The sequence below is a fragment of the Galeopterus variegatus genome, unplaced genomic scaffold, assembly GCF_000696425.1.
Source record: "Galeopterus variegatus unplaced genomic scaffold, G_variegatus-3.0.2 Scaffold311, whole genome shotgun sequence".
Classification (NCBI taxonomy): Eukaryota; Metazoa; Chordata; class Mammalia; order Dermoptera; family Cynocephalidae; genus Galeopterus; species Galeopterus variegatus.
Genome location: NW_007726422.1, coordinates 686,003 through 712,896, shown reverse-complemented (window position 1 = coordinate 712,896; position 26,894 = coordinate 686,003). Strand labels below are relative to the sequence as shown.

Sequence of the window (26,894 nt, the reverse complement as noted above, 5' to 3'; positions counted from 1 at the left end):
GAGGTGTTTTTAATTGGCAATATTTAAATGGGCCACTCAAAAATTTTTCACCACTGGAATATTTTCCAGAATTCAAAATGCAATTTATATAAGATAAGTTCTGAAGGAAAAAAAAAAAAAAAACAAGTTCAGTCATTTTTGAATGTCTTGAAACTAAGAGAGGCATTTGTGCATTCTTTCAATTTTTTCCCCATTTCCTCTTATCTGTACTCTGAGCAATTATTTCCGTAAAATAAAAAAATTCTTTAATATTTATCAAATATGTCACCAGATCTTATTTTCAACTGAGTTAACCTGAGCTACCCTTTATAACTAAACGTTTTGGGGTTATTTTTAAGTTCTTCCCTGAAAACTTCCTCATTATCCTTTCTGTCATGGCTTGCTGTATAAGGCACACTCGAGAGCTTTATTTTTCACTCAGCAAATATTCCATATTGACTGGTGTAATGAAATAGGCATTATGCTTCCTAAGGATAAAACAAAAAGCATAAGGGTAAAATTATATTTTCATTGTTTCATTGACTATATATTTTTTAATAAGTGGAAAGTCAGGAAAAAGTACATTTGAGAAACAGCTCTGTAATAGGTCAAAGAATTGAAATAAAATGATAAGTTGAGAAAAAAAAGAAAGATGTAGCTTTTGTGATCCCTAGTGAATTAAGCTGTTTCAAGTTTATTTTTGAACCTGCACCTACTAAATGAAAATCTCTGCTTCCAGCAATAAAAAGATGCAATCATTGTTCAATGGGATTTGATAATAACCATAAAGGCTGGAGAATGGCAGCCCAACTCACTTCACTTATCTTCAGTGTACTTTGTGTGAAATAACAGCTTCAACAGAGCCTTTACCTTGACAGTGAAGCGTTTTTTCTTTGGTGGATTCCAAACCGTGCCAGTTGAATGAATGAATGCACGCAACGGGGTCAAGGATGTCACCAACACATACGCTTTAAGAATCACAGTTAGGTCTTCGGCTCTAAAAATTGTTTCATATGGAGCAAGGACTGTTGTTTGATTCCTAAAAAGTAGAACAACATAGTTAATTCTCCATAATTTAGTATTAGACATGCAATTTGCAAATGCACTGTAAACCCTTTCTATCCCTCATTAGACTCCAGCCTTCCGCCCGTGGGTTTCCTAAAAACAATTTCAACTGCTTAGTAGCAACCACCAGGGGGTGTACACATACAGGGAGAAGAGATCAAATTGGTAAGAGATCTCCACTCTGGCAGGCTTAATCAAAAGATTTTTTTAAAAGGAAAAAGGGAAGGAAAATACTACTTGGAAAAAGGTTTAAAGACTTTTGAAAAATTAGTCACCATATCTATGACCTCAGATTCCTCGTAACTGCAACAAAAGTGTAAATTACAGTTTGGGATCAGTGAAACATTTTCTGAAATTTTCCTCTTCTGCCCCTACCTACTTTTGCTCTACCTTTTCCTCTCCATAAAAGATGTTTTTTCAATAGTGGACAGGGCATCAAGAATATGTCAATATATTTTTACCACTAGTTCAATTCTACCTAACACCTTGCTCCCTAAATAACCAGGAGTTAACTTAAGGGATGAAATATTAAGAAAATACTTAGGTCTATGACAGAAAAATAATACTAGTTTAATATTTTGTGATGAAACAAATATATTTTCATCATAAATGATACCAAAATGTATAACTATATGCTTTTCTGCACTGTGTTTCTATTTGTTAAGTATGTAAGTTTGATCAATTAAAAAATTGTTCTGTTTTAACTTTTGAAGTTTAGATAAGCACGAGATGCATATGATTACTAAAAAATACTATTAACTGCTGAAATACTACTTAATAGTTATAAAATTAGATGAGGCAAACTCATTTGTCTCGGATAAAATAATTAAAATCTCTTAATTTTTTACTATAATTTATCTATATCCTAAAATCCTTTCCCTGGAGGTAACATGAATGATTTGATAGCCTGTAGATGCTTTCTTAGATCCTGGAAGCCATAAAAACAACAACAATAATAATAATAATAGTAATAGCTGGGAAAAAATGAATTCAGCCATACTTGTAGACCAAGGCAATGTCATTTGAGTATAAAATGGAAGTTAAAATTTTACAGTTTCACATTGTCAAGCTTTTAAATTCAATTTCCATGAATGTAACTTATTAGACAAGAGTCCAATTTGCCCAAATGTTTATTCTACAGCAGGAGAAGTTTGAATTAGTCTAGGAGAAAGTCAATGATGGCATTCTTTATTAAGAAGGGATAGCAGAAAGTTTATGTATCAGAACATAATAATTCAAATATGCAAAGCCCCCCAGCTCTGTTTGGTGCTTTTCTCTTGTTAGCTGTCTCCTAAGATGCATGCTGGCTATAACAACTCAAAATGATTAGCTTACAGCTGTTCACGTCTCCAATCCCCTGGTTTCCACATATGTAGCTTCACTGATTTTATAAGGTGACTCGAAGTACTCGGCTTTAGATGTATTCCCTGATCCAGACACACAGAGGGATTCACTGGAAGTTGCAATTCTGAAAAGATTCACAACAGAAGACAATCATTCTATGGTTTCCTTTTGGAATTGCTTCCAAAATAGTGTACAGCTGGGTTAAACTACAGGGTCCAAGGGAAATATGCAACAATTTTCTCACCATTCTGAATCTAAATTCAATCCATTATGTATAAATATATGTTTAGAGAAGACTGTTTTGCAGTTTGTTCTCTTCTACTGACTAGGAAAACAACTGTAATAACTGATCTCAAATGTTCTTGCTCTGAAGGGCAGGTAGATACAATGTTTCTAACCATCCAACACCAAGCTGATCTATCCTCCTCACAGTTAAGGGATGCACTCTCAATAAGGGCATGGTGGCTGCAGGAGCTGACTTTTGTTTGTTATGAGAATATTACATAGAAAACTTGAGGGCCAACCCCGTGGCTCACTCAGGAGAGTGCGGCGCTGAGAGCACCGAGGCTGCGGGTTCGGATCCTATATAGGGATGGCTGGTGGGACTCACTGGCTGAGCGGGGTGCAGGCAATACCAAGCCAAGGGTTACGATCTCCTTACCAGTCACAAAAAAAAAAAAAAAAAGAAAGAAAACTTGAGCTGATTTCCTAACAATACAATGTTTCATATGCTAATATTTGTCATGCTTCATGACTTTGAAACCTCAACAACAGTGCTTTATTATTTTGTAAAATATTAACTACTGGGTTTTTATTTTTATTTTTTTATTTTTATTTTTTTCCTTTTTATCTTTTTTCGTGACTGGCAACGGATCGCAACCCTCAGTGTCGCGCCTGTACCGGACCGGGACCGGCAACGGGATCGCAACCCTCGGTGTTGCGCCAGCACCTCGCTAAGCCAGTGAGCGGGAACCGGTCTGTATGTGGGATCCGAACCCTCGGCGGGAGCACCGCCACGCTCCCAAGCGGCGCACTGTAGCAGTGCGCCACCGGGCCGGCCCAAACTACTGGGTTTTTAAGTACATAAAAATAAATATCGACAATAATGACTTACTTATGAACATTCATATTGATATGTTTAAAACATAAGAGTTTTGTGTGTAAATGGTTAGAAAAATCAAATTTTAAAGAAAGCTATCAAATGAAAATAGAAAGCATCCTCCAATTCACCCCACTTAGGACCTATTTCTTCCCACCAAAAACTGATGCTTACATATTAATTTCTGAAATCTGCATAAGCACAATGGGTCAATACGTAAATTGATGTAATTGATATAAATATCAATATATCTACATAAACCTCTATAGGAAGGTATTTCTGTTTTTTATATAATCCAAAACAGACATCAAAACGGTTTATGTCTGGTTTATTTACCTATTAAATAATGGCCCAGAGTCCTTTCCATAACAGCATGTACAGAACTACACTGTACATACTTCTCAATGACTTAGAGTGTTTCATTAAATGAATATTCACTTAATTTAGTCATTTTCCTATTGCTATGTATTTAGAGTATTTTTGTAATTTTTTCTTTTGCTATTTCAAAAATTTCTCAATAAGCCCTCTTACACATCTACTTTGGTATACTTTTACAAGTTTATCTGGGAGCATATTCTTATCAATATGTGTAATGCCAGGAAAATGGGTAAAATGCCTTGTAAATTTGCTAGACATTACCAAATTCCCTTCCAAAAAGGTTGCCCCAGTTTCTACTTTCTTCAACAGTAAATGAGAGTTGTCTCCTTACTCCCAAGTTGCAGTGCTTTATTTTCAAATTATCTAATTTATCTAGCTCTCAAAACAGAACAAAAGCCTTTAAATTATTTTTCCCCTTGTGCACTTTTCATCAATACTAACATCGTCTAATTCACAGCACTTCACACTCTTAAGTAAAAGTCAGCAGAAGTCAAGCTGTTCGATGTTTTCCACTATCTCATTATTTAGCACAGTGTGATCTTGCTCAAAAAAATGATAACTTATCTGTATGGCCCTATTAATGAAGTTCTAATACATCATAATAAAGGAAATATTCAAATTGCTCTGTTTTTGGAGGTGACAAATGAAGAGCCATTAAGTTAATTTTCTTTTCTTAAGAATCACAACTTTGAAAAAGTTGAAATGTTTATTTAATCCTTTAAATTTGCAGTCAGAAAATGTGTTCCTAATTAAAATTTCACTAAAGACTAATTTTTTTAGAATTACTAGGAAAAATTTTGTTTATTCAGAAGAGCTAATTTGTAGCCTTCTTTAGTATAATACAAGAACAGTATACTTTACTCTGATTTCCTTTTTACCTTGTGGCCAGGAAGCACAGCATTGATTTGAAGCCCAAGCATAGATGACTTTGAAGAAACTAGACATATTAAGTGTTTCACCAAGGTATATCTCAATGATTTTGAGAAAGTAGTCAAAAAACATGTCAGAAGAATAAAAAAATTTATGTCACACTTTTTCTGGTTTAACTCAAGTGGAGGAGTCTATATCATAAAACTGAAGAAGTCCAATACAGGAATTGTCAAGAATATATCAGACTTCTATGTCAATCCCTAAAATTGTGATTGAACAATGGAATTGAATATTGATTAAAGTGATTCTACTCTTATTTATATATTTATATGTATATCAATAAATTCTAGCCTTTGAACTATATTATTCTAGGCTTAGAGATTACTTATTATGATATTAAAAAACTAAATAAGCATATCTCTGTAATTAGCTGTCCTTTGACATCTACAACCATTCTCATTTTACTTGATTATGGCCAAAAATTAGAAATAAGCTCCGTTAATATTTATCAGCCTAAATGAGATGCATTCAAGGTTGTATAGCCACAGACAGTTCCATTAATATCTTTAAAAGCTGCAAATACATTTTATGAAATTTTTTATAAATAATTGTGAAAACTTTAAAATGTCCTGGGTTATTATCTAACAGAGTCAGAGATGGTCTGGTGTTACCATATTTTTCATTTGGCATATCCATTAAGGGCTCTCTCAATAGGCCTGTCCAATCCACTTGTTTTATTATCTCATTCTCCTACTCCCTTGGCACCCCCCCCACCCCCAACACCTCCAAAGAACCTAGAAATTTCCTACAAGTGATGCTAATACTACCTTCTGCTTTTAGAAGTAATTTGGGAGATGAGGCTCTATGAAATAGACAGTGTTCCAAATAGCTTTCTAATTCATTAACATGTACTTGTTTAAAATGTTAGAAAGTAATTAACTATGAACAGCCTAGTATACATCTTTAGGGCTTTCCTGCCCCACAATATGAGGACTGAAAAAATAATAAATTCAAATGTGAAATATCAAATGGTGAATAGTGCTGTACTTTTATTTATTGACTACTCTTAGCTTATATTAGAGAGCCCCGAAGCCTATTTTAGAGAGCCTCTGATCAGCCAGAGTAAAAATGAGCAATTTGTTGGTGATGCATGGAGACTGCTTTTCTCCCACCTTTTAACATCTGATTTGCTAGATATTGTCTGCTGACTAGGGTGCAGTTTTATGAGCAGGAAGATTAACTAGAATCAAGAGCCCTAGGTTTTTATTTTTATTCTTGCCAACCAATACTTAATGGGCTTGTGACATTGTCAAGGAACCTTCTAGAATCCAGAATTCAATTCCCATGAATCTTCTGAACTTCCCACATCACTGAACACATGCTGACATATAACAAGTGCTCAGTAAATGTTTGTTCTAGCAATGAACTGGTTTTAGGGGGTTAAGCCAACATGCAGTTAGAGAACAAAATTGTATTCCAATAAATTAAAAAGATTTTATTTCGTTACTTATTCACTCCCTGCTATGTGGCATACAATTATATACACCACAAGCAAAGACTAAACACTGGAAAACACTTGTACTAGTGAAGATTAGCTGCCAAATTTATATTGTATTCGACTAAATGATTTTCTCCATAGCTAATAATTAATAGGAAAGTAATAATAAAACTATAATGATGTTTCATAAATGTTCGAATATCGTCTTGCATTTCATATTAAGAAACTAAACTCAGCCAATATTTTCTTATTTTAAAATTTCTAGTGAAGATGAAAGACCTTAATTAAGAATTAACAATTAGTTTTGAGATTAGAGGCATAAATAAGTACTGTTTATGGCTATATTAATTGTTCTTCCTGCCTGCCTAAGGGCATTTACAGGTCTTAATACTTAGCCTGCAGACATAAAAGCTAGGCAAGTACAACCTCAGAACTCATATGTATAGCAAATATAAATTATTATATGCACAAACTGAAGTCATAGCCAGGAAATAACTCTATCAGTCAGGATCCTGGCAGAAAGTGGATGGATGGCAGAGTCAAAGGTAACCAAAGAGTCTATTAGCCAAGAGACTATTAGAGAAGGTACTGTTAACGAACACATGGGTAGAGCTAAGGGAAGACAACACCGGGGCAGTGAAGCTCCACAGGGTTGACAAAATGAGAAGCTCTTACCACTTCCCGCCCAGGAAGGAAAAGTTGCCAGAACCAGACGAAAGGCACAGTAGTGGGAGAGGCCACCAAGCAAGAGTGATGTCTACACGTAAAGGAACAAGCCACTTCCAAGCCAGCGTCCAGCAAGGAAGGAGCCAGGGAACAAATAACCCAAATATCTCTCCTCCTGAGCTTCAACTCCTGCCAGAAGCCAGAGGACAAGGAAGCCCTGTCAGTGCAGTCTGTGGAGGACAGCTTCCTGGAGAAGGGTCTAGAGAGAATCTGGAGGGGCAAACAGAGAAGATCCGGCATGAACATATACTTGCAAAATACGAGTTGTGGACCTAGTCTTCTCCTTACTAGCCACATGTCTGGGAGAAACAAACAAGTGTGTGTGTGTGTGTGTGTGTGTGTGTGTGTGTGTGTGTGTGTGTGTGTACATAGAAAAGGAGTCAGAGAGAAATAATATTGGCTTTGATCTCAAATAAGAGCATTGATATGTGGCAGCAGGGGATGGCTTAGGCTGAACCACAGGAAACTGCCTTTTGATGGGAAAAAAATGGTTGAATATTGATCAAATATCATCAATTTAAGTAGCTAAAATGTCTGTGTATAGGAATGAAAAGGGGTGAACTTGAAGTCACTGTGTTTGGCATATGCTTTGAAAACAACAGAAGTACAGTCCAAGTTCTGCCAGTTCCTAGAAGGGAGCAAATATCCTCATCTCTGAGTCCGTCTCCTGCTTTGTATGATGAAGAAAAGCACGGCAGCAAGCTCAGTGCGTGCTGAACGCGTATTTGCTGAATGAATAACTAGATGGTGTCTAAAGTCTTTCACAATTCTATTTTTTTGTGATTCTAAGTACAAAGTAATATTTTTAAGAAATGCCATATATGACCTAATGGAGAGGATAAGTGGCAAGGGCCTAATGGCCAGAGCTGAAATGCAGTTCCTCTGTGAATTCCAGTATGTTCCAGCAATCATGAGTGCTGCACAGGGTCAACCAGCTGTCGTTCTGTTTGTGCTAGGCCTCGTGGAAGAGAGACTGTAGTTGGACCCTCTTTAAGCTCCCATACCTTGAAAAAGTACTTGGGGAATATCAACCACCCTTTCACTTCTTGAATAGTGTACAAAACAGTGAGGAAACACATCCCAAAGTAGGGTCAGGTTCACAACCTTGATCACTCATTGGCAGCTAGAGGGGAGGGGTGTTCTCAGTTCACTGGACTGTACACTCTACGAGAGCAGAGATTCTGTGGTTTTGGTTTTTTCTTCATTGCATATTTAGTACCATGCATAGGCTGGCACTTAATATAGGACCTCAAATAACTCTATGCTTAATGAGTAAACTTCAATTTCTTCTTACCCAAAGAACCAGAGATATGTGCACTGTCATAGAAAAAGGGGCTGAGATGGAGAGAATGAACAAGCCAAGTGCTGAGCAGTTTTACTAGAGGTCTGCAGTGCACACTTACTGTTCAGACCTAGGAAATGTGTATATCATGGGTGGGGGTTGCTTTTTCCTCTCCCCTATAACATGCTGGTTGTCAGATTGGCATGACGCACTATATTCACATCAGGACACTGCAACAACAGCACTGAGGCAGTCCCAGTAAGTGACTGACAACCAGAGATGAACTATCTAGGGCCAAAGATCTAATATTGGCAAAGCTCCCTGGAATCCACAGTGAGCACAGGAAATCATAGAAGAGAAAGTCGCCAGCAGACACCCTGGACGGGAGATATTTAGAAACCCAGGTTGCATTTTCCTACCAAACAGACTAAACCTGCGCCTGAGAAGACATGGTGAGACGAATAAAGACACATATTCTAATTTGTCCAGCATGTTGTAAATAGTTGCTAGCCAATATTTTCCCCCAAATATTTTATAAATAATACTACAAATAACATTTATCTTAAAAATACTAATTCCTGACTATTAATGGATATCTATTCTTAGGTGTGACCATGAGTTAATTCCTTAGTTCTTCTAAGTTCAGTATCTTTATCTGCAAAATTAGAATAATAGTAATGAGAATTTTGGAATAAGAAGAAAAACCTATCTCATATGGATGCTGACAGACTTAAATATGAAATTCCCTTAAAGTGCTTTGCACAGCACTTGGCATTACTAAATGCTCAAAATGTGTTAAATAGCTATTACTAACAGTAATTTAGTATAATAGTTCTCTACAACCTAGAAATCCTGTTTCTAACTTTGGAAGCTTCAATGCGTAGCTAAAATTTTATTAACTTTTAAAATTTATAAAAATTTAAATCAGTTGTGTTTATTCCTTTTGAGTTAAAATTTATTCCTCTTGTGTTTATTTAATACTAAGAGATCCCCACCATTACTCACTATCAGATAAAGGCTAATCTATTAAATCCTCTTTTATGTGATTCTCAAATCTCTGCTATTTGACATTAGTTTCTTAAGAACAAAACAGAAAGTGTATGTGATAAGCACAAATTTGCAGATCAACTTGTGATTAGCCTGTAAAGACACACACTCTGTTTTTAGTGACTTTCCTCAAGTTTAACATTGAAGTATCCCAGGAAAGCCATTCATTTCCTGGTCTGTTTCACTTATTTAAAGGAATTATGTATTAGGTTTCTATGGGTGGAGTAATTCTAGGACTGACATACTTACTGCAATATTTAAGTCTGTTCCTCTGCATTTTGCTCAGAGAGAGACTTCTTTGCAAACAACCAACACAAATTAAAACAGAACTAGCTCTTAGTCAACAGATTCATCACTCCTGGACAAAATTCCCTGGACTATTTTAGACCTACGCTTGAGCTTAAATGATACAATTTGGGGATCTGTATACTCCAAACACATCAATTCCTCAATAAATGTTTACTTTCATTTTATGCAAATAAAGTTGGCCAGAGTATCTTTGAAAGAATGGATACACCAAACACATAAAGGCATTGTTAATACATAGTTCTTGCTTTGAGCCAGGCAACTCTAATTCATTTCTCACCATCTGACATTATCGTATTACTAATTATGTTTCTTTGACACCAATATTTTACTCTCTGTGGCTTCAGAATATCTTTCATATGCTGTTACCATATAAGGATACTTCAAACTACAAACACAAATAGCATAGAACTTCAACACAGTTCCTCTTTGGGGGAAAAATAATAACTTTCACTTTGTTATAGGAAACAAGATGCAGCCCATGTTTCAATGTAAGTGAAGACACAATTTGAACCATAAAAATGACCAGATCAATGACACTGCAATATACTTTAAAGGGGCAGTCATTGGATAAAATTTCTACCAACTTACCAATCAATCAATCAAATGCTTATTGAGCACTCAGTAAGTGCAAGCCATAAAGGCACTCCTTTCTGTTCTTGTTCACTAGAAGTGTCAAATCATGCAATTCTATAAAAACAATTTTCCCCATGTACTGCTCTACGTTTTGACCATGACAGCATAAGAACCTTGAATTCTGCTCATTTTCCTTGGTAATAAAATCTATGTCTAGGCTACTACTTCAATTTTTTTGCCCTATGATTTCACTGAAATGACCAAACAGCATGAAAGATTGTTTTATTACTTTATGGCAGCTTAATTTTCCTTTGATGTTTTCCTGCGTGGATTTTCCAAGGAAAAGAAATTTTTTTAAAAAAAGGAAAAATGCTTGACTACTTCAACAAGACCAAAGATGAATAGTCTGGTATTAATTAATGAGCACGATAAATAACAATTTGAAACAAAATTTCCAACAAATATTAATACACTAAGTGAAACAAATATGATAATAGAATGGCTGCCTAAGCCCACCCACTGTGAAAATAATTTAATCACTTTATTAATATCAAACTTTTTTTCTCAGGAACATTTTGTGGAGTAAACCATGAAATATTTTTGACATAATTTATATCAGAATAATTAATGACCTACTAGAATTCTGTAACAGTGATCCCAAATTCTTTTCAAGTATATTGAAGTCAGTTCTAATTTAAATGTAAGGCACAAACATGGGGGTCATTGCTCCTATTTAAATAAAATGATACATTAACATATCTCTCCTTTAATGGCAACTTCACAAGTCAACATAACCTTCAATTTTTAACTACATTCTTGGTATGATGAAAATGTACACAGTGTTACTGTCAATTTGCTTCTCTTCTTCTGTATGTTTTATAAATAAGTGTATCATGTGAACCAAGCTCATATGTAAAACATTAGGATTTTCATATTATCTGACTCTCAGAGTGAGGTAAGAATGTGGAACATATAGGGGCTAGATCCAATTGTCAAGATGAAATCTAATCAGGGCTGGAGAACCCAAATGCCATAAATAGGTCAGGGATATGGAAATATGTCAGAAAAGATTTTTGGTTAGGAGGCTAGGCACACATTTTGTCCTCAGGTTCTTTCCCTCCAATTGCCAGTGACCTGACTGGAATCTATGGTGGCCAGGTTTGGCTGAGAGGCATTGTAGCACATGAGTCCACTACTACCTAGTAGATGAAGACTTTAAAGCAGGAGTCAGAAACCAGGTAGAACCTGACAGGGATTTCTGAAATGGTGCCTCAACTTTTCAACCTTAGCTAGTTAGGCCAGTCATTAGCTGAGTACATCTGACCTACTCTATATCTTGTAAATGAACAAAGAATTAATCAACTAATTGAGCCAAAGGGGTAGAGGTCTTCTTATCTGAACTGCTAAATAATCTCTGATCTTTAAAAATGTTAATTAGGTGATTAAGTTTTATAATTTTTTTTTTTCTATTCTTGTCTAAATTTTAACCTCTGAAGTTAACTTCTTTCTTTTCCAGGTAGAATTTAAGCTGGGACATTAAATTTAAATGACTATTTCCATAAGGATATTCTTCAAATTTCTTTCACACATCTCTCATCTTTGGTACTGCCAAGATGCTTTTAGCATGCAGGGGTACTTCAAAAATTTCATGGAAAGATTCGTATTATCCTTTTTTTTTTTTTTGTCTTTTTCCGTGTCCGGCAACGGATCGCAACCCTCAGTGTTGCCCCCGTACCGGACCGGGGACCGGCAACGGGATCACAACCCTCAGTGTTGCTCCCGCGCCTCGCTCAGCCAGTGAGCGGGAACCGGTCTGTATGTGGGATCCGAACCCTCGGGCGGGAGCGCCGCCGCGCTTCCCAAGCGGCGCACTATCCAGTGCGCCACCGGGCCGGCCCTCGTATTATCTTTTAATTCTATTTTTCCATGAAGTTTTGAAGTACCCTCATATATAAATTATTTTCCAGAGACTTAACATACTCTAACACAGGCTTTAGGGTTTTGACATCAGCTCATCGGCTCAATTAACACCACTTGTTTGCATGCCTCTGTACAGCAATCTTAGACTTGAACTTCCTATTCTAAACTGCTCTGTAGATGCTTTAGACTAGGTGGAGAGTGAATAAATCATTTCTATAAATGTTTTAGGGAAAATAATTTGGTGACACCCAATAATCTCAGTCACTTTCAATAAATTAAGAATGTATAGTCATTCCTTTAAAAATCTTGTGAGCTCTGGAATCATTCATGAGATAACCACTCAATCTCTGTTATATTTTGGCTGTGTAGACCCAACCAATGGGAGCTGAATGAAAAAGTTTGAATTGTAAGCAATGGGAAGAATGCAAGCTAGCTTCAAGTCAAAAGAGGAAATTGTTGGGTAACAGTGAAATAACACCAAAGTGCAGATTTCCTCCTCTTTCTTCCCCCTCTAAGGAAGCAGGATGCAAGCTCAATTAGAAATCAAGTCTTTGTTATGTTGTTTGGAGTAATGTGAAGAAATAAATTGATTTATTAATGTATATAAGTGAGTTGGACAGAGAAGTGGACCAACAGACCAATGAAGGAAGAGGTTGGGCAGGATGGTGTTTTGGTGAACAAGAGAGTTGCTTAGAGAAAGAAAAACATTATAAAACCAGAATTTGGAAGAAATTTTACTGTGTGTTGAATAAGGCTAATACCCCCCTTGCTGTTATTTTGTTTGCAACCCCCTACCCCCAAAACTAAAAACCACTTAAAGATTTAAACTATTGTTCAAGGCTTTTGGACTCAGATCTGTTGTTGTCGTTGGAGGGAGGTGTTTTAATTTGTCTGTTTGCTTAACACAACATGATGCTCAGCTTTCTCTCAAAGGGGTCATTTTTGCCTAGGTCCCCCGTCATGCCTCCCTTATTCCATGGGGACAGATTGCACTGGCTGACTTGGCTGCTGGGGGTACTCAACTGTGAGGAAAGGGGGTTTACTGGTAGCCAAGCAAAATCAGATTTAGAGAAAAAGTACATGAAGTTTCTATTAGGAGAGGCATTGAACTCAAGAATGTTCATCCAATTCCATGGATGTAGAGTGCAAAGGAACAAAAGTTCATGACCACCATTATCCATCAAACGATTTGCAATTCAGGTTTGCAGCACTGTGCTTCAAAACTACTCACCTGGTCTCCAACTTGCAGCCACTGCTGATTTCTCAGAGAATGTTGTTCTTTACTTAGCATTTTCTTCTACCCCCTAAATCTGTCTTTTCTTTGCCAAATCACTTTAAAAATTCACAGTATCCATCAGTTTGAGTGGAGAGTAGAGTACATGTTTCTGACTAGAAATTTTCAGTATTGACATAAGGCTCTAGGCCTTTTTGTTTTGGTTTTTTCCTTCCAATTTTGCTTTTGCCCTTTAGCCATATTCTATATAATTAATGACTTTTCACTCACAAATGGCTAATGTTTTTTCAATAGCTTGTAAACAACAAAACACCCCATTAACATCTATCCAATAGGTAAAATTCCCCTTAATTAAAAACTCAGAATACACCTGGCACATTTCTCATTTTGCTCGTGGCACAACATGTGTGTAGATTTACCAATAAATCCTGCAACTGGAAAATTTTAAATATCACTTTGTGGGTGATATCCTTGCTTTTTATAGCCTGCTATAAATATAGTTTAAAGTTCGTTCCCTTAAATGACACAAAACTGTTCTAAAATTGCTTGTTGACTGACCTACACAGGACTGAGAGAAGGAATCTAGAAAGAGAAACATTACAAAATACTGAGCTTAAGAAAAATTAGGCAGAACCAGTTTACTTAACCACGTCATCCTCTCCTTTTCTTCTTAACTCTGTATTTAGACTCAAAGTAAACTTCCCTGCTTCTTAATGTTGGGAACACAAGGATATAAATAGTTATGACTTTATACTTGAAGACTAAATACAGCCCTGTACTCAAACTCTGTTCAAGAGAAATATTTCAGGTCCATTTGTGACATTGTTAGAACTCTGTGGTATTAAACATACCATCACAAATCCCCAAAATAGGAAAAGAAAATACGCTATGTTTTTTATTGTTATTCTTTTAAACTCTATGGTCAAAGAGGGATAACAAGATGCTTTCTGGTTATTATTTGCCAGTGTAGGGGAGTTTTAGTGTGAAACTAGTAAGTGTTTAGCTAAGCGTCTACTGTGTCTGGCCGTGACTAGAAGAACTCTGAGTGAGGCCTAATAGTAAGAAATCTCTTCTAAAGAAAAGAGAGGTGGATGTCAAAAGAAGTCTGATACCTGGATGTCAGAAAAGAGGAGGGAAGCTTTTAGAATGTTCTTATATTCCATAGGCTCTATTTCCACTCTAGGTTTTATGCTAAAAGTTTAAACAGTACTAGGAAAAAAAATTGAAATCATCTGTGAGAAGTTGAGATTATAACATTACCTACAATAGAAAACATTTTTAAATAAAAAAAGAATTTTGCCTACTGCAGTGAAAAAACCAATTTAGTTTTGACTTATTTTAGCTTCAGAAAACACAAAGGGACTTCCAGGCTATGGGCAGGACTGGGTGTGGTATGGGGGAGGTAGCACCAACAGTTTCAGCAGCAGCAGCAGGAGAAGCAGCAGGTGCAGCATGAACCTTGGTATCCCTGACCTTGGGCACGGGCAAGGCCCTCAGCACAGACCTGGACAGGTGCAGTGCAGCAGCCTCTGCCACATGCAGCTCCAGTGGTAGAGTGCCTTTGGTGGACGTGATCAGTGAGTGGTGTGCAAAGGGGGCTTTGGAGGACATCATAACGATTAGGAATGTTACTGATATTTAATACATGTGGGCCATAAATGTTAAGTTTATGCTTTGTATAGAATAAATCTAATATGTATTTGGAATGCACTGGTGAGGTATAAAATCCGGCATCTGTTTAAATAGGCATCCATTCTCATGGGCCAGGACACACATCGCAACAGTTGTTACTCTGTTGAATATCACCCTGTGCAACAACGAATTGTCCCTTGTCCCACAACACTTTTGAATGTCTCGTTGGATATTGATGTGGGTGAAAAGCCTGTTGGTAATTACTTAGACCTAGTGCTTGACTAATTTTATATAGAAACTCCAAGCATTTTACTCAGTTTTAATATACACTGAATTTTTCAGGAGTGCAATTCCATAATTAAGCAAGGGAACACTAAGCTTTGTTTTGTCACCATTTAGGAAAGGCATATCATTAATGGCGACATGACCCATGGAATCTCTGTTTCCCCTGCAGTATAACCACACCAATATGAATTTGAAGCACTTGCATTCATGGTAACTCTAAATATGAGTGACAGCATTTGACTATTTCATTATATTCTATGGAGTCATCACGCATAAACATTTACATATTGAAATTCGTGTTTTTATATTATAAATTACTTTCCCTTTATTTGTCATTAATATTATTGTTGGGGTATTAGCAATCCTAGGAAACAAAGTCATGATCATCCCTAAATTAGAGACAGAAAAGTGAAGCACAGAGAAGGTAAGAAACTTGCCCAAGGACACTGGGATATCAGATGGGATTTACACCTTTGCAGCCTGGCTCAGTCTGATCCTACCCTTTATCCTCCAACAGCTGTGCAGTTAGGTCAAAGCAATTAGTAGTTCTGAAAACTATAATCAATAACTATTAATTTCACAAAAATCATATATTTTCCATAAAACATAATTTGGCTCCACTTACATTCATTCATCCACATTCCAGATTGGTGCTTTGCAAACCAGTTTGTCAGCACAATCAATGAATTCTAAAAAAATATTATTTAACCCTCCCACGAAGGCCAGGAGAGCAGCTTCAAAAAAACAGGACAACTTATTCTTGGCCCTTCCAAGTTGTCCAAGGCAGTGTCACTATCATGCCAGAGACCCAGACCCAAGGCTCATGGCAGCACCCACATCTCTCACCTGTATTCCCAAGCATATGACTGCAGTGTGAGGTTTGCCATGGTAAATTTTCTATGTTGCCTAGAAAGGTTAAGATGGTTTGGGGAGCTAAATTTAGAGTAGGCACATGAGAAAGGGGTAACAGAAGAAAAGATAAGGAGGACCCTCAAGGAAGAGAATGCAGGGAGAGCTGAAGACTGGAGCTTCTGACTCTCCCAGGGCTGGCAATTCCCATCTGCTGGTGAGTTCCCTGTCAAAACACTAAAACAAAACACACACACAAAGTCTTCTGCCTGCAGCAGATTTACTTAAGTTCTGCGTAATACATAAATATGATTAATAAGAAATTAAAAGAATTATTTTAGTTGATGAAAGAATAATAATAATAGACTGGATTAACAAATTCAGTTTTTCATTAGACCCACGTGTGAAAGTTTTCTTTAAAAAGCTCCTTATTTTCTTGCATTATAAGGCAGGCTTAAAATATAGTGTAGTGGCTCGAGTTTATCATAAGAGTTATCGTATACTGCCTCAGATATGAACCTGCCCCTTTCTAGCTATGTAGCCCAGAGGTTCTTGGCACCTCCATTTATTTATCTGAAAAGGGCATGGATGTATCTGCACTGTAATTGGTGTCTTTGTCTGTTTTCTGTTGCTTAGAATACCTGAAACTGGGTAATTTATAAAGAAACATAATTTATTTCCTACAGTTTGGGGGGCTAGAAAGTCTAACGTCCAGGAAATGCATCTGGTAAGAGCCTTCTTCTTTTTGGGGACTCCCTGCAGAGTCCCGAGGTGACAAAGGGTATCTATCCCATGGAGAGAGGGCAGGAGCATGCTAACCTGCTAGCTCAGGTCTCCCTTCCTCTTCTTATAAAGCCCACTCCCATAGGAACCCATTAATTCATTAACCCATTAATCTATGAATGAATTAATCCATTCATGAGTGCAGAGCCCTCATAATCCAATGATCTCCCAAAAGTCCCACCTGCCACTTTGAGCTTCAACATGAGTTTTGAAGGAGACATTCAGACCATAACAAATGGTTATAGAGGGTTAAAGAATGAAGTGTGTAAAGTTCTTGACATAGTGTCTGACATATCATAAATAAAAAAATTAATGTTACCTCTTGTTATTTTAGGGTAATTGATCTATAAAATAATCCTGCAGCATAAATTACAAAGCCCACAATAATCTGTGTATAATATAAGCCAAAAACTAGTACTAATTCTGTTTGGTGACTGTACTCAACCTCTAAGTTTTACTTACATGTCTATATCTTTCCAAATCAGAATGCCTCTAAAAAGAACAATATGTATTGTTGTGACAGTTTTATGTCGATGTGGTAAACTGAAAACCCCATTCAATTTTCCTCTGTTAATCAATTCATGTATATCGTGGGTAATATAGAAGATTCCTTATGTATTACCTTTATAGGTTTATAATACATATTTTTTTATAAAGCATTTTTCATGACAACTCTGTGAGGAAAGAATTGTCACCATAATTGTTCCCATTTTACATGTCTAGAAAAGAGGCACAAATGGCCTAAGAGATTTTCCCAGAGTCACCTAACTACACTGAGCAGCTTGCGAAACTAGAATTAGGTTTCCTCATACCTGTACCGTAGGATTCCTGACTTCTGCCTTCACTGTAAATTACTGCCTCTAGTTTAGAATTCTTATCAGCACATACATTCTCATAGATGTTTACAAACAGGTGAGGCAAAATGAACCATGAAAAGGCCTCTCAGTTAATGTGGATGAATAATCTGCCTTTGTCTTTTGGGGGGTAAGTTGGCGCTTTAAAATACTACACATTTGCTTGTGAAATGACTATCCACACTGGGACTGTACTGCTGCTCTGACTCCATTCCATCATTCATTAGAATGACTCAGAAGAAAAAATAATGATCCATATTTCACCACTAGATGGTGCTAGGAGAAGTTTAAAGAAAGTAGTCTTAAAAGTTACTGATGCAATGAATCACAGGATTTGGATGGGGTTTGATGTATAGTAGAGTCTATGCTTCTCTCCCACACATGACCACACCCAGTCCATCAAACGGTAAAGCACCTTCCAAAGCTACTGCATTCATTCAGCTAATTTTACTTCTGCCAAGATATGTATCCTTTCTAATCACAACTTCAACTGCAAAAGAAGGATTGAGATTTTATTTAAGGAAACGAATGTATTTTACCTTGTTTATAGTTTGCTACAACTGTCATTTTGAGTTTTTATCAATACATTTTTCAACAATATGCAGATTGGAAGAGACTAAATGCCTGTTACAATGTATTGGTCTTAATAAAATGTATTATTAATTATTATGGTTACAATGAGAAGTTCAAGAAACTACTCATAACAAGCATCAACTTTCCATGAATAATGTGTTATTTAACATACAATTTATGAAGTTGTGCACATTCCAGCTACTGCATCACTTTACTGGGCTTTTATTTTCTAATTCTGATGACATGTTGCAAATCAAAAGTCAGTGCATGGCCCTGCACTTCCATGAAAATCAGTGAAAAAAGCCTTGACCACTGCAAACTTACTAACTCTGTTTTGCTTTCATAACACTTGTAATTTTGTTGTTGTTCATGAATATCTGTATCTACCACCAGAAGGAGACTGGGAGAGTGATTGTTTTGAAATTCGACACACTATATCCCCCAAGACCAAACTCTCTCAACCTCTGTATCTCTGTGCGTATGTGTGTGTGTGTGAAATGAATAGATTTCTAAAATACATAAACAAATGAATCAAAATCATAGTCCAGTGTAGTTATCTTTCACTTACTGAATTTACTCACAAAGCAGGTATATAAGTTTCAGGATGAGTTTTTACCATCTCAGGAGCTAAACCCTGGAACCTGATTGTGTTCTGTATCCTACTTAACCCAGCTCTTGTAATTCCCAAGTGGAGCTCCTGACTGCTTAAAAATAAAAAGTTTGGCCACTGCTATAAGAGCTTTCTCATCTATTTTGAAGCAATCAATGTCTTTCAGACATCTTATCAAGACTTCAGATTAACTGCTAGTATTTCTGCTGCAAACACAGTGGCTCAGGAAAAATTTATATGGGGAAAATATTACAATCACTGCTTGGATGGTACATTTGTTAAGGAAGATGTAAAACGAATATGGTGTAGTTTATTTTAGCTAACTACATACTGAGTCATGGAGTGTATCTACCCATAGCTAAGAGTAAACTGTTGATTACTAGATTCAGTCTGGGCGAACAAGATAACCAAATTTACAAAAGTGCAAATATAGCTTACTGAGTTTTTATTATGTAATGAATGCAAAGAAACCCAGTTTCAACTTCATGAAGTTCTTCATGTTTTAACAAGTTGTTCTGGCACTATTTAGACACATTGCTACTCACCTATGTTTATCATCTAAATAAGGAAATAGGGGCCTGTTGGAGAAATTTAGACTGCAAAAGTGAAATCACTTTTTCCTTTTCTTTTTCCTCAGTCTTTTGAAAATCAGAATTAACAATGACAATCCTAAAAATTATAAGTGTACTGTACAATGTTGCCCCTAATGTCTAGCAGTGTTTGGCACAAGATGACAAACTGTCTACGCGAAATAAGTGAATATCCCTACATGAAAGCACGAGGTATAAAGATCACAAACCAGAAATGTAAAATTTTACAAAATCAGTTCAAAATCAGGACCTTGTAAACCTACCCTACCAAAAAGAAAAAGGATTATTCACCTTTTGCAGCTAGTCAGTCTTTAGCACAACTTCAGACAGCATTACATATTAAATTCCAAATTCCAAATGAGTATTAGAGAAAACATGTGTTGAGAATGCAGAGAAAAGTTGGAGTAATCTACAAAGAATGGACACAGAAAGAGAAACAGGCATTCTAAGGAGCAAGTAATGGTCAAGGCAGGAAGAGGAGAAAGCAGTAAAGCATGTGCTATGGTCTGAATGCTCGTGTTCCTCTCGAAATTCATGTGTTGAAATCCTAATCCCCAATTTAATAGTATTAGGAGGTGGAGCTTTGGGGAGTTGATTAGGTCATGATAATGGAGCCTACAGGATTGGGATTTGGCCCTTATCAAAGAGACCCCAGAGAGCTAGCTTGTCCTTTCTACCTTGAGGATTCAGCAAGAAGACACCAGTTATGAACCAGAAAAAGGGCCCTCACAAGACCCCAAATCTGCTGACACCTTGATCCTGGACTTCCCAGCTTCCAGAACTGTGAGAAGTAAATTCCACTGTTTATGAACTACCCAGTTGATGGTATTTTGTTATAGCAGCCCGGATGGACTGAGACAGTGTGCTTGTTGAAGAGACAGTAAAGGGAGGAGTTTGGCTTGAAAAGAGAGTTAGGTTGGGGGAATAATGGGAGATAAGGGAGAAATGTAGATGACTTCAGCTTGTGGAGGGCCCTGAACATCACCCTGAGGAATTTGCTAGAGTAAAGTAGTTAAGACAGTAGGCTCCAGAATCCCATGGCCTAGATGAAGATGTCATTTGATAGATGCATGATCCTGGAAAGTTTACCTAATTTCTCTATGCTTGAGTAAAATAGAGATAATGATGATATCTTCCTCAGGGGGACACTGTGAAGACTAAGTAAATTAATTAGAACAGTGCTTAGTACATAGTAATCATGCAATGAACATTAGCTCTTTTTATTCTGTCAGAGCCACTAAAATTTCTTGGAGAAGGGTGGTATGTACTAACTCACGTTTTAGGAAGATTCATGTAGAAGTTCTGCAGCAGGGAGAAGGGAAGTAGCAGAGAAAGTGAGGAAGAGAAAGGAAGTGGAGCAATAGTTAAGACACACGTAATTCAAGCATAATATGATCAGGATTTTAACTAACATGTCAATAATAGAAGAGCCATTCATTTTTGATCTTAAGACCAGAAAATGACTTACAAAAAATGTAATGCTCAACTAAGAAGTGAAAATAAATCAGAAGCATTACTAAACAAAATAGTAGAGAAAAAATAAATGACCAGGGTAAATTTTGATTACTTCTGATGATATCTTAAAAGTGTAGTTAAGGTGTAAAAACCATTTAAAAATGATGATTTGATTATATATAAATTTTAAACGTATGTGAGCCTGGAAATAGCATAAACAAAGGTAAAAGACAAGCATATATTTACCATATTTTTGAAAAAGGATTAATATCTGTCTGTATATATGTAAGTACAATATGTATATTTTAAGACAAAACATTGTCAATATACATTTTATATAAATATTATATAAAAGGAAAAAATATATAAAATATATGAATCATAATTATATATAACATAAATAATCAAAATATATATAATATGTGAAAGTATAATTATACATAATTGGGGTTACATTTTTCTTTTATTTTTAACTCCACATATGCTGTGAATATTTTTCCTATACCAGTAAATGTAGGTCTTTATCATTTTAAGTGTCTTTATAGCCTTTCACTGATAAATATGCCATAATTTGTTCACACTTGAATTAGATAGTATTCTAGTATGTAAAAATTATACATGAATAGAGGAGCTATGGAAAGTAATGTAATTTCATTGAATTTACATTTTTTCCTTTTTCTGCTTATCTGTATTTTGCATTGTTTTCATAATGAATGTATCTTGCTGGTGTAATAAAGGCATACTAAAGGAAATTTTTAATGTGCAATTTGATCTTTTTTTTAATTTAAATTTTATTTTCATTAACTTCCTTCTCATGGGTGACCAAAAACCTAAACAGGATACAGGAAGAAAAGAGAACATTTCTACTAACTTTCATTCCTGATAGAGGTAATCTCAAAAAAGTGGAAAATACATCCCCACTGACTGCAGTTAGCTATCTCTATTCTAGTGTTTCATATCTATAGTCATGACTCCCAGACTGAACTCTATCAAGCTTCTTGGGGTTAGGGAGGTGTCAGAAAGGTGTCTCTGGGGGTGATTGGGGGGAAGGAAAGAAGGGGAAAGGAAAGAATGAAGAGGAGATCCCAGCCTTTAACAACCAATGCAATTTTATTTCTTTCTGTGCTACATGGGACTCCTGACTATTTTTTTAAGGTTTAGAACTTTAAAAAGAAAAAAAAAATCTACCCAACATCCACTGCAATCAAGATCAATGCTCTTTCTCTCTGATTTAGGTTTTCTGGCCATAGCTCACACACCCTCACTTTCTTTCACAGGATCCATAGAGAGAAAAAAAAAAAATGCTAAAGCACGATAGTCAGCAAGAAGTAGTAGATTTATTTTCTCCACCCTGAATGCAGAACCATTAAGATGAAAAAACTGCCCGGAGAGCTAATCTATAAGATGTACTAAAACATCACCGGTCAGGAAAGAGACAGATCTCTCACCATTGTCTCCTTGCTCCATTCTCTGGCAGTCAGCTCTTAGCTTCTCCTCGAAAGAAATGGTGAACAAATACTTACAGATTTGGGGGTTGAAACAGTACAAAAATATGAGCCTGCCTGAGAGAATTACTTGTCTGTCTTCAGCCCTACACATGAAGACCAACCAACAACATGAGAAGGGTTAAGCCTGTCTTTTTTGATGGCAGTAAGGAGATCAGTCTCCTGGCTGCAATGGTAACCACCCAAAGTTGTTACTATATCATTAAATGTATAGGTATCTTTTCACCTTGCTTATGGGTAATAGTATAACCCATAAGCTAGTGCTTTACTAGATGCAAATATCTTATTATTCGAAATGAGTAATTATGTCTTGGAGGACTAAGATAGTATTTTCTACTTCTCCTGTCCCTGTTCTCTTCCCTATAGCATAGTTCAATATTGACCTCACAAAAGGTAAATGGATAAATTCATTCAAGCACTGCTGGAACACCCTGATGGTCAGCAGAGTGCTCCATCCACCATTCTGACCCCCTCCATTAGCATCCTCTCCAGTCTTTCATTCAAAAATATTAGAGTGACTATTATATACTATGGACTATGACCATACACTGAACTTGAGAAGTGAAAAATAAGGTCTCACCCTCAGGGAGTCTCAGTCCTTGTGTGGAGACAAACACATACAAATACTACTAAGATACATCATGGCACTGCTACAATGCAGCCTTTTACAAGGTATAATAGGAACATAGAGGAAAGATTGTATAAGTCTATCTCAGCAAATTAGGTACTTCATTCTGAAGACAGTCTTGCACCAATGTCTAAAAACACAATAGTTTAGATTTTTTATTTGAAATAGATACACAAAAATGTTCCTTGTAATTATCTCTGGGTCTGTAAATTTGGGATACTTACTTTCTTCCTTTTAAAACCAATATGCTCAATTTGGAAGGAATGTGTCCTTGGCCTGCCATGGGGCCTCTCTCAAGCCTACAGTTGAATGACAAGCTAATGCTCTATATCCTGGTGTCTAATTTGCCTACCCAACTGATGGCTGGCTGGAACTCTAGGGAGACGGTCTTTTACAAACCACATCTAAACAATTGGCATATTCTGCTGGCTTTTCTTTTGAAATACATCCTGACTATGGAGGAGTGGGTCTTCTCTACCTATGCGTAGAATTGAACAGAGCATTAAAAACTATAGTTTTGTTCTATCAGCCTTCGAATGCATGGAAATTCCTTGTAGATTCTTCTATACTGAGAGTGCTAATAGTTATTATTTTATTTTTTGTTATGTGTTCTCTCTCTCTCTCTATGAGTATTTTAGAGGGTAAATGGGAAAGACTGTTTCAGGGGCTACTGGCCGGGGTTTTTTTTTGTTTGTTTTTTTTGGTAGTGGTGGTTGAACTGACAATTGGAGGAATAGAGTGACTTTCTTCCATTTCAGCAAGTGAGGAAGACATCCCAGGAAGACAGAACAGCACACTTGTGTGATTTACTCCCATACCTGTTGCGTTAGGAGCACAGAAGTCAGACTGTAGGATTTTTCTAGGGTTGGTGGTTTAAGGAGTGGTGTGCAAGAAAAATAGAAATGTTGCAGATGCTTACAGGGAAGTACTTTAGGTGGCAGACTAAGTGGTCCAGGCTTGGTAGGAAAGAAATTATGATAAAAAAAATACTGACGGACTTGGAGAAAATTGCAGAAATAAGAATACCATATGTGTCATCTGAGTTTCCAGGCTTGGTGGCATTGAAGGAGTGAACAAACCTGAAAGGCTGTGATTACAAACTGGTGAATTAGTTTGAGCTTTCGGAGACAGAATTCTGGGTGATGCAAGTTACCAAGAAAGTGGGAGGTTGAAGTGGAAGAGAAATGATGGTCATGGATTTGATGAGATCAAAGAGCTGTGAGATTAGGATGATGAAAGAGTCATCTGTATTGATGTCAAAACTGACAAGAATGATGGCAGATATGAAGTGGAGAGGAAGAAGTTATCCCAGGTGATAATTTTCTTATTGAATATGTTGAATGATCTGAATGTTGGTACATGATGGTAAGGCGTGTTGATGACAATCCCTCCCAACTCCAGAGATTAAAGTTTTCATAGAAAACCCAGCTTCCTTATCCTCCAGGATTAGCAAAGTTTCTGTTTTGTGAGGAAAATGGAAGCTGGAGTTACCAAGGACTTAGGGAAAAGCAAAGATGTGCTGAAGGTAAGGAGTAGAGAGAAGTACGGGGATATGGAGGTGAGAGGCCACAGGACAGGATCTGAATCCTAATGACAACTGAATTTTTTAGGGTTGAGAAACATGAGGGAATTTTCTTTAGTTTTCTAACATTGCAACATTGCCGAGAGATGTATCTGGGTGGGGCCACCTCGTACTGCCTTGTACTTTCCTATGTCTTCAACTCTTATTCTCTTCTTGGAGACCAAATGGCTTTTGTACAAGAGTGGATGCAGTTGATGACAGGCCAGATACTGGAAACATGCAGGTTTTCTGGTCTCTCAAGTTTCAGAATTTGTTATGAAATTTATTATGTCACATGCCAGGCCCTTGTAAGCATTTGGGTATGTGATTCCTGTTCTAGATAAAGTCTACCCTTAGGTCAAATCAGAGCATCAGACAGCTGGTTACCTGGGCATCACTATTTCAGTCCCGAGACAGATGTCTATGAGAAGATCTAATAAGCTTGTTTTATTTATTATGAAAGTGGAGAGGGAAAACCACTCTGACTACAGTCTCAACAATGAATTGTATTACTCAGGAGCAAGAAAAGAAGTGGGGAAAATATGAGAGAATATTGACTTGGACTAGGCTGGTCCTGGCAGGGATGGAGAAAAGTGAATAGATTCAGTAAGTTCTAGGGATGGATGGCTTGCTGGTGAACTGAATGGGAATTTGAATGCACTTCCAGACATTACTTCAATTAGAAATTCATTGGGTTTGCAAGCTTCTTTTATAAAAATGCAAATACATTTAAGAGGCTTATGACTTGGGTGAGGGTATAATTTAGTCTGAATTAGTTCCATCAGCTTACTTTATGCTGTCACCTAGTGGAAGTCAGTCATACTAAAGAGATAAGAGTTTTACTTGGAAAAAGAATGTTTTGCATAAGGAATATACTTATGTTTGGGACAGAAGGTGAGAGTCTTTGGAATGACAGAAGCATAAGGAGTCCACATAAAGCACAGAGAAAGAATGTCAGGATTTGAGAACACAGAGAATAGGCAAACTTCGGCCTTCTCTGAAAGTTTGCCTGGACTATTAGACCTAGAATATTAAAAATAATCATTGGTGCCACCTAAGATAAATAACTATTATTGGTCAATGTTTAAAAATAATTTCAATTATATTATTTTAAAGTTATATTTTATATTTGGTGCTAAATATCACCTACAATTTTTAAAGCCCTATCTTATCTAAATACAACAAAAGTTGTTAAATTTTATCGATTATTTTCCTTTTTCTTTATGTACTCACATGTTACTTTAAAAATGAACACATAGACCCTAAAATATTCAAAATGCTATCTTTGGGTATAATTCTGGGTATATTTCAAATTTCACATGAAAGCCGGTGCTCAGAACGGAGATAAAACTACTGGAAAGAATGAGTTTTGACCAAAAACTTGGCACATTCCTAACCAGGACTTCTTGGATGGTGATGCTGCACTAAAAAGAACAAAAACAACTCACAACCCAAGTAAAACAGTTCTCTTATGTTTTGTTTTGTACTTGTATTTCAAATATGGGAAAGAAATTCTTTTTAATTAAAAAAACAATAAAAAACAACAAAAAACATTAGCAACAAGTCTGGGTCAACTAAAAATTATGACTTTTTTTTTTCAAAAAGCAAAGCATTAAATGGCAAGATAAAAATAGATCTTTGTGCTAGCCAGTAAAAATTCCATGGATGTGTGCCCTTCAACGTGAGTCACAAGTCTAATGTCAGGTACACTCTGTGTGGCTACAGAACGGAACAGACTGTGTTAGCCTTACTTGCTGTCTCCAATCACTTCTCTGCATCTAGCCAAAACTCTGTCTTGCCTCACTTGCATGGGTCCCAGCTGAATTTATAGTATGATCATGCCTCTCTTCTTAGCACCCCCTGGCTTTACCTACCGCAGAAGATAAAGCCTGGGACAGCACGTTTCTATGGTGGAAAGGCACAGTAAACTCATGGAATCTCAACATTATTGATCATTGCCAAACCTGGATTTTCATAGGCAAGAAAACTGAAGTACAATTAGATTTTAAGTTTTGCTTAGAATTATACATCGATTGAGTTTCAGAGCTAGAACTTGTTAAGTATTCTCTGAAATTGCTGGAGACGCTTCTCCATGTATCTATCACTTTTCTGCACATTTTGCAAACAAAGTCTCTGACAACCTTTGTTCTGGACTATCTTTTCAAAGATATTTATATGATGGATAGCTTTGAAAGATAGAGATGATATCTCACTCCAGAGCAAACGGAAGGTTTATTTTTTTTGT

The 26,894-nt window shown here is 36.5% G+C and overlaps 1 protein-coding gene across 1 annotated transcript in view; it reads right to left on the bottom strand.

The window, feature by feature from the left end:
* Positions 1 to 458: 458 nt before the first annotated feature.
* LOC103586167 (cadherin-like and PC-esterase domain-containing protein 1) overlaps positions 459 to 26,894 on the bottom strand; it is a 97,428-nt gene continuing 70,992 nt past the window's right edge. The window contains exons 5-7 of the mRNA XM_008567342.1: positions 2,380 to 2,512; positions 850 to 1,018; positions 459 to 467 (exon numbers count right to left, since the gene is read on the bottom strand). Of these exons, the coding sequence (XP_008565564.1) occupies positions 459 to 467; positions 850 to 1,018; positions 2,380 to 2,512 (311 nt within the window). The remainder of the gene's footprint in view (positions 468 to 849; positions 1,019 to 2,379; positions 2,513 to 26,894) is intronic.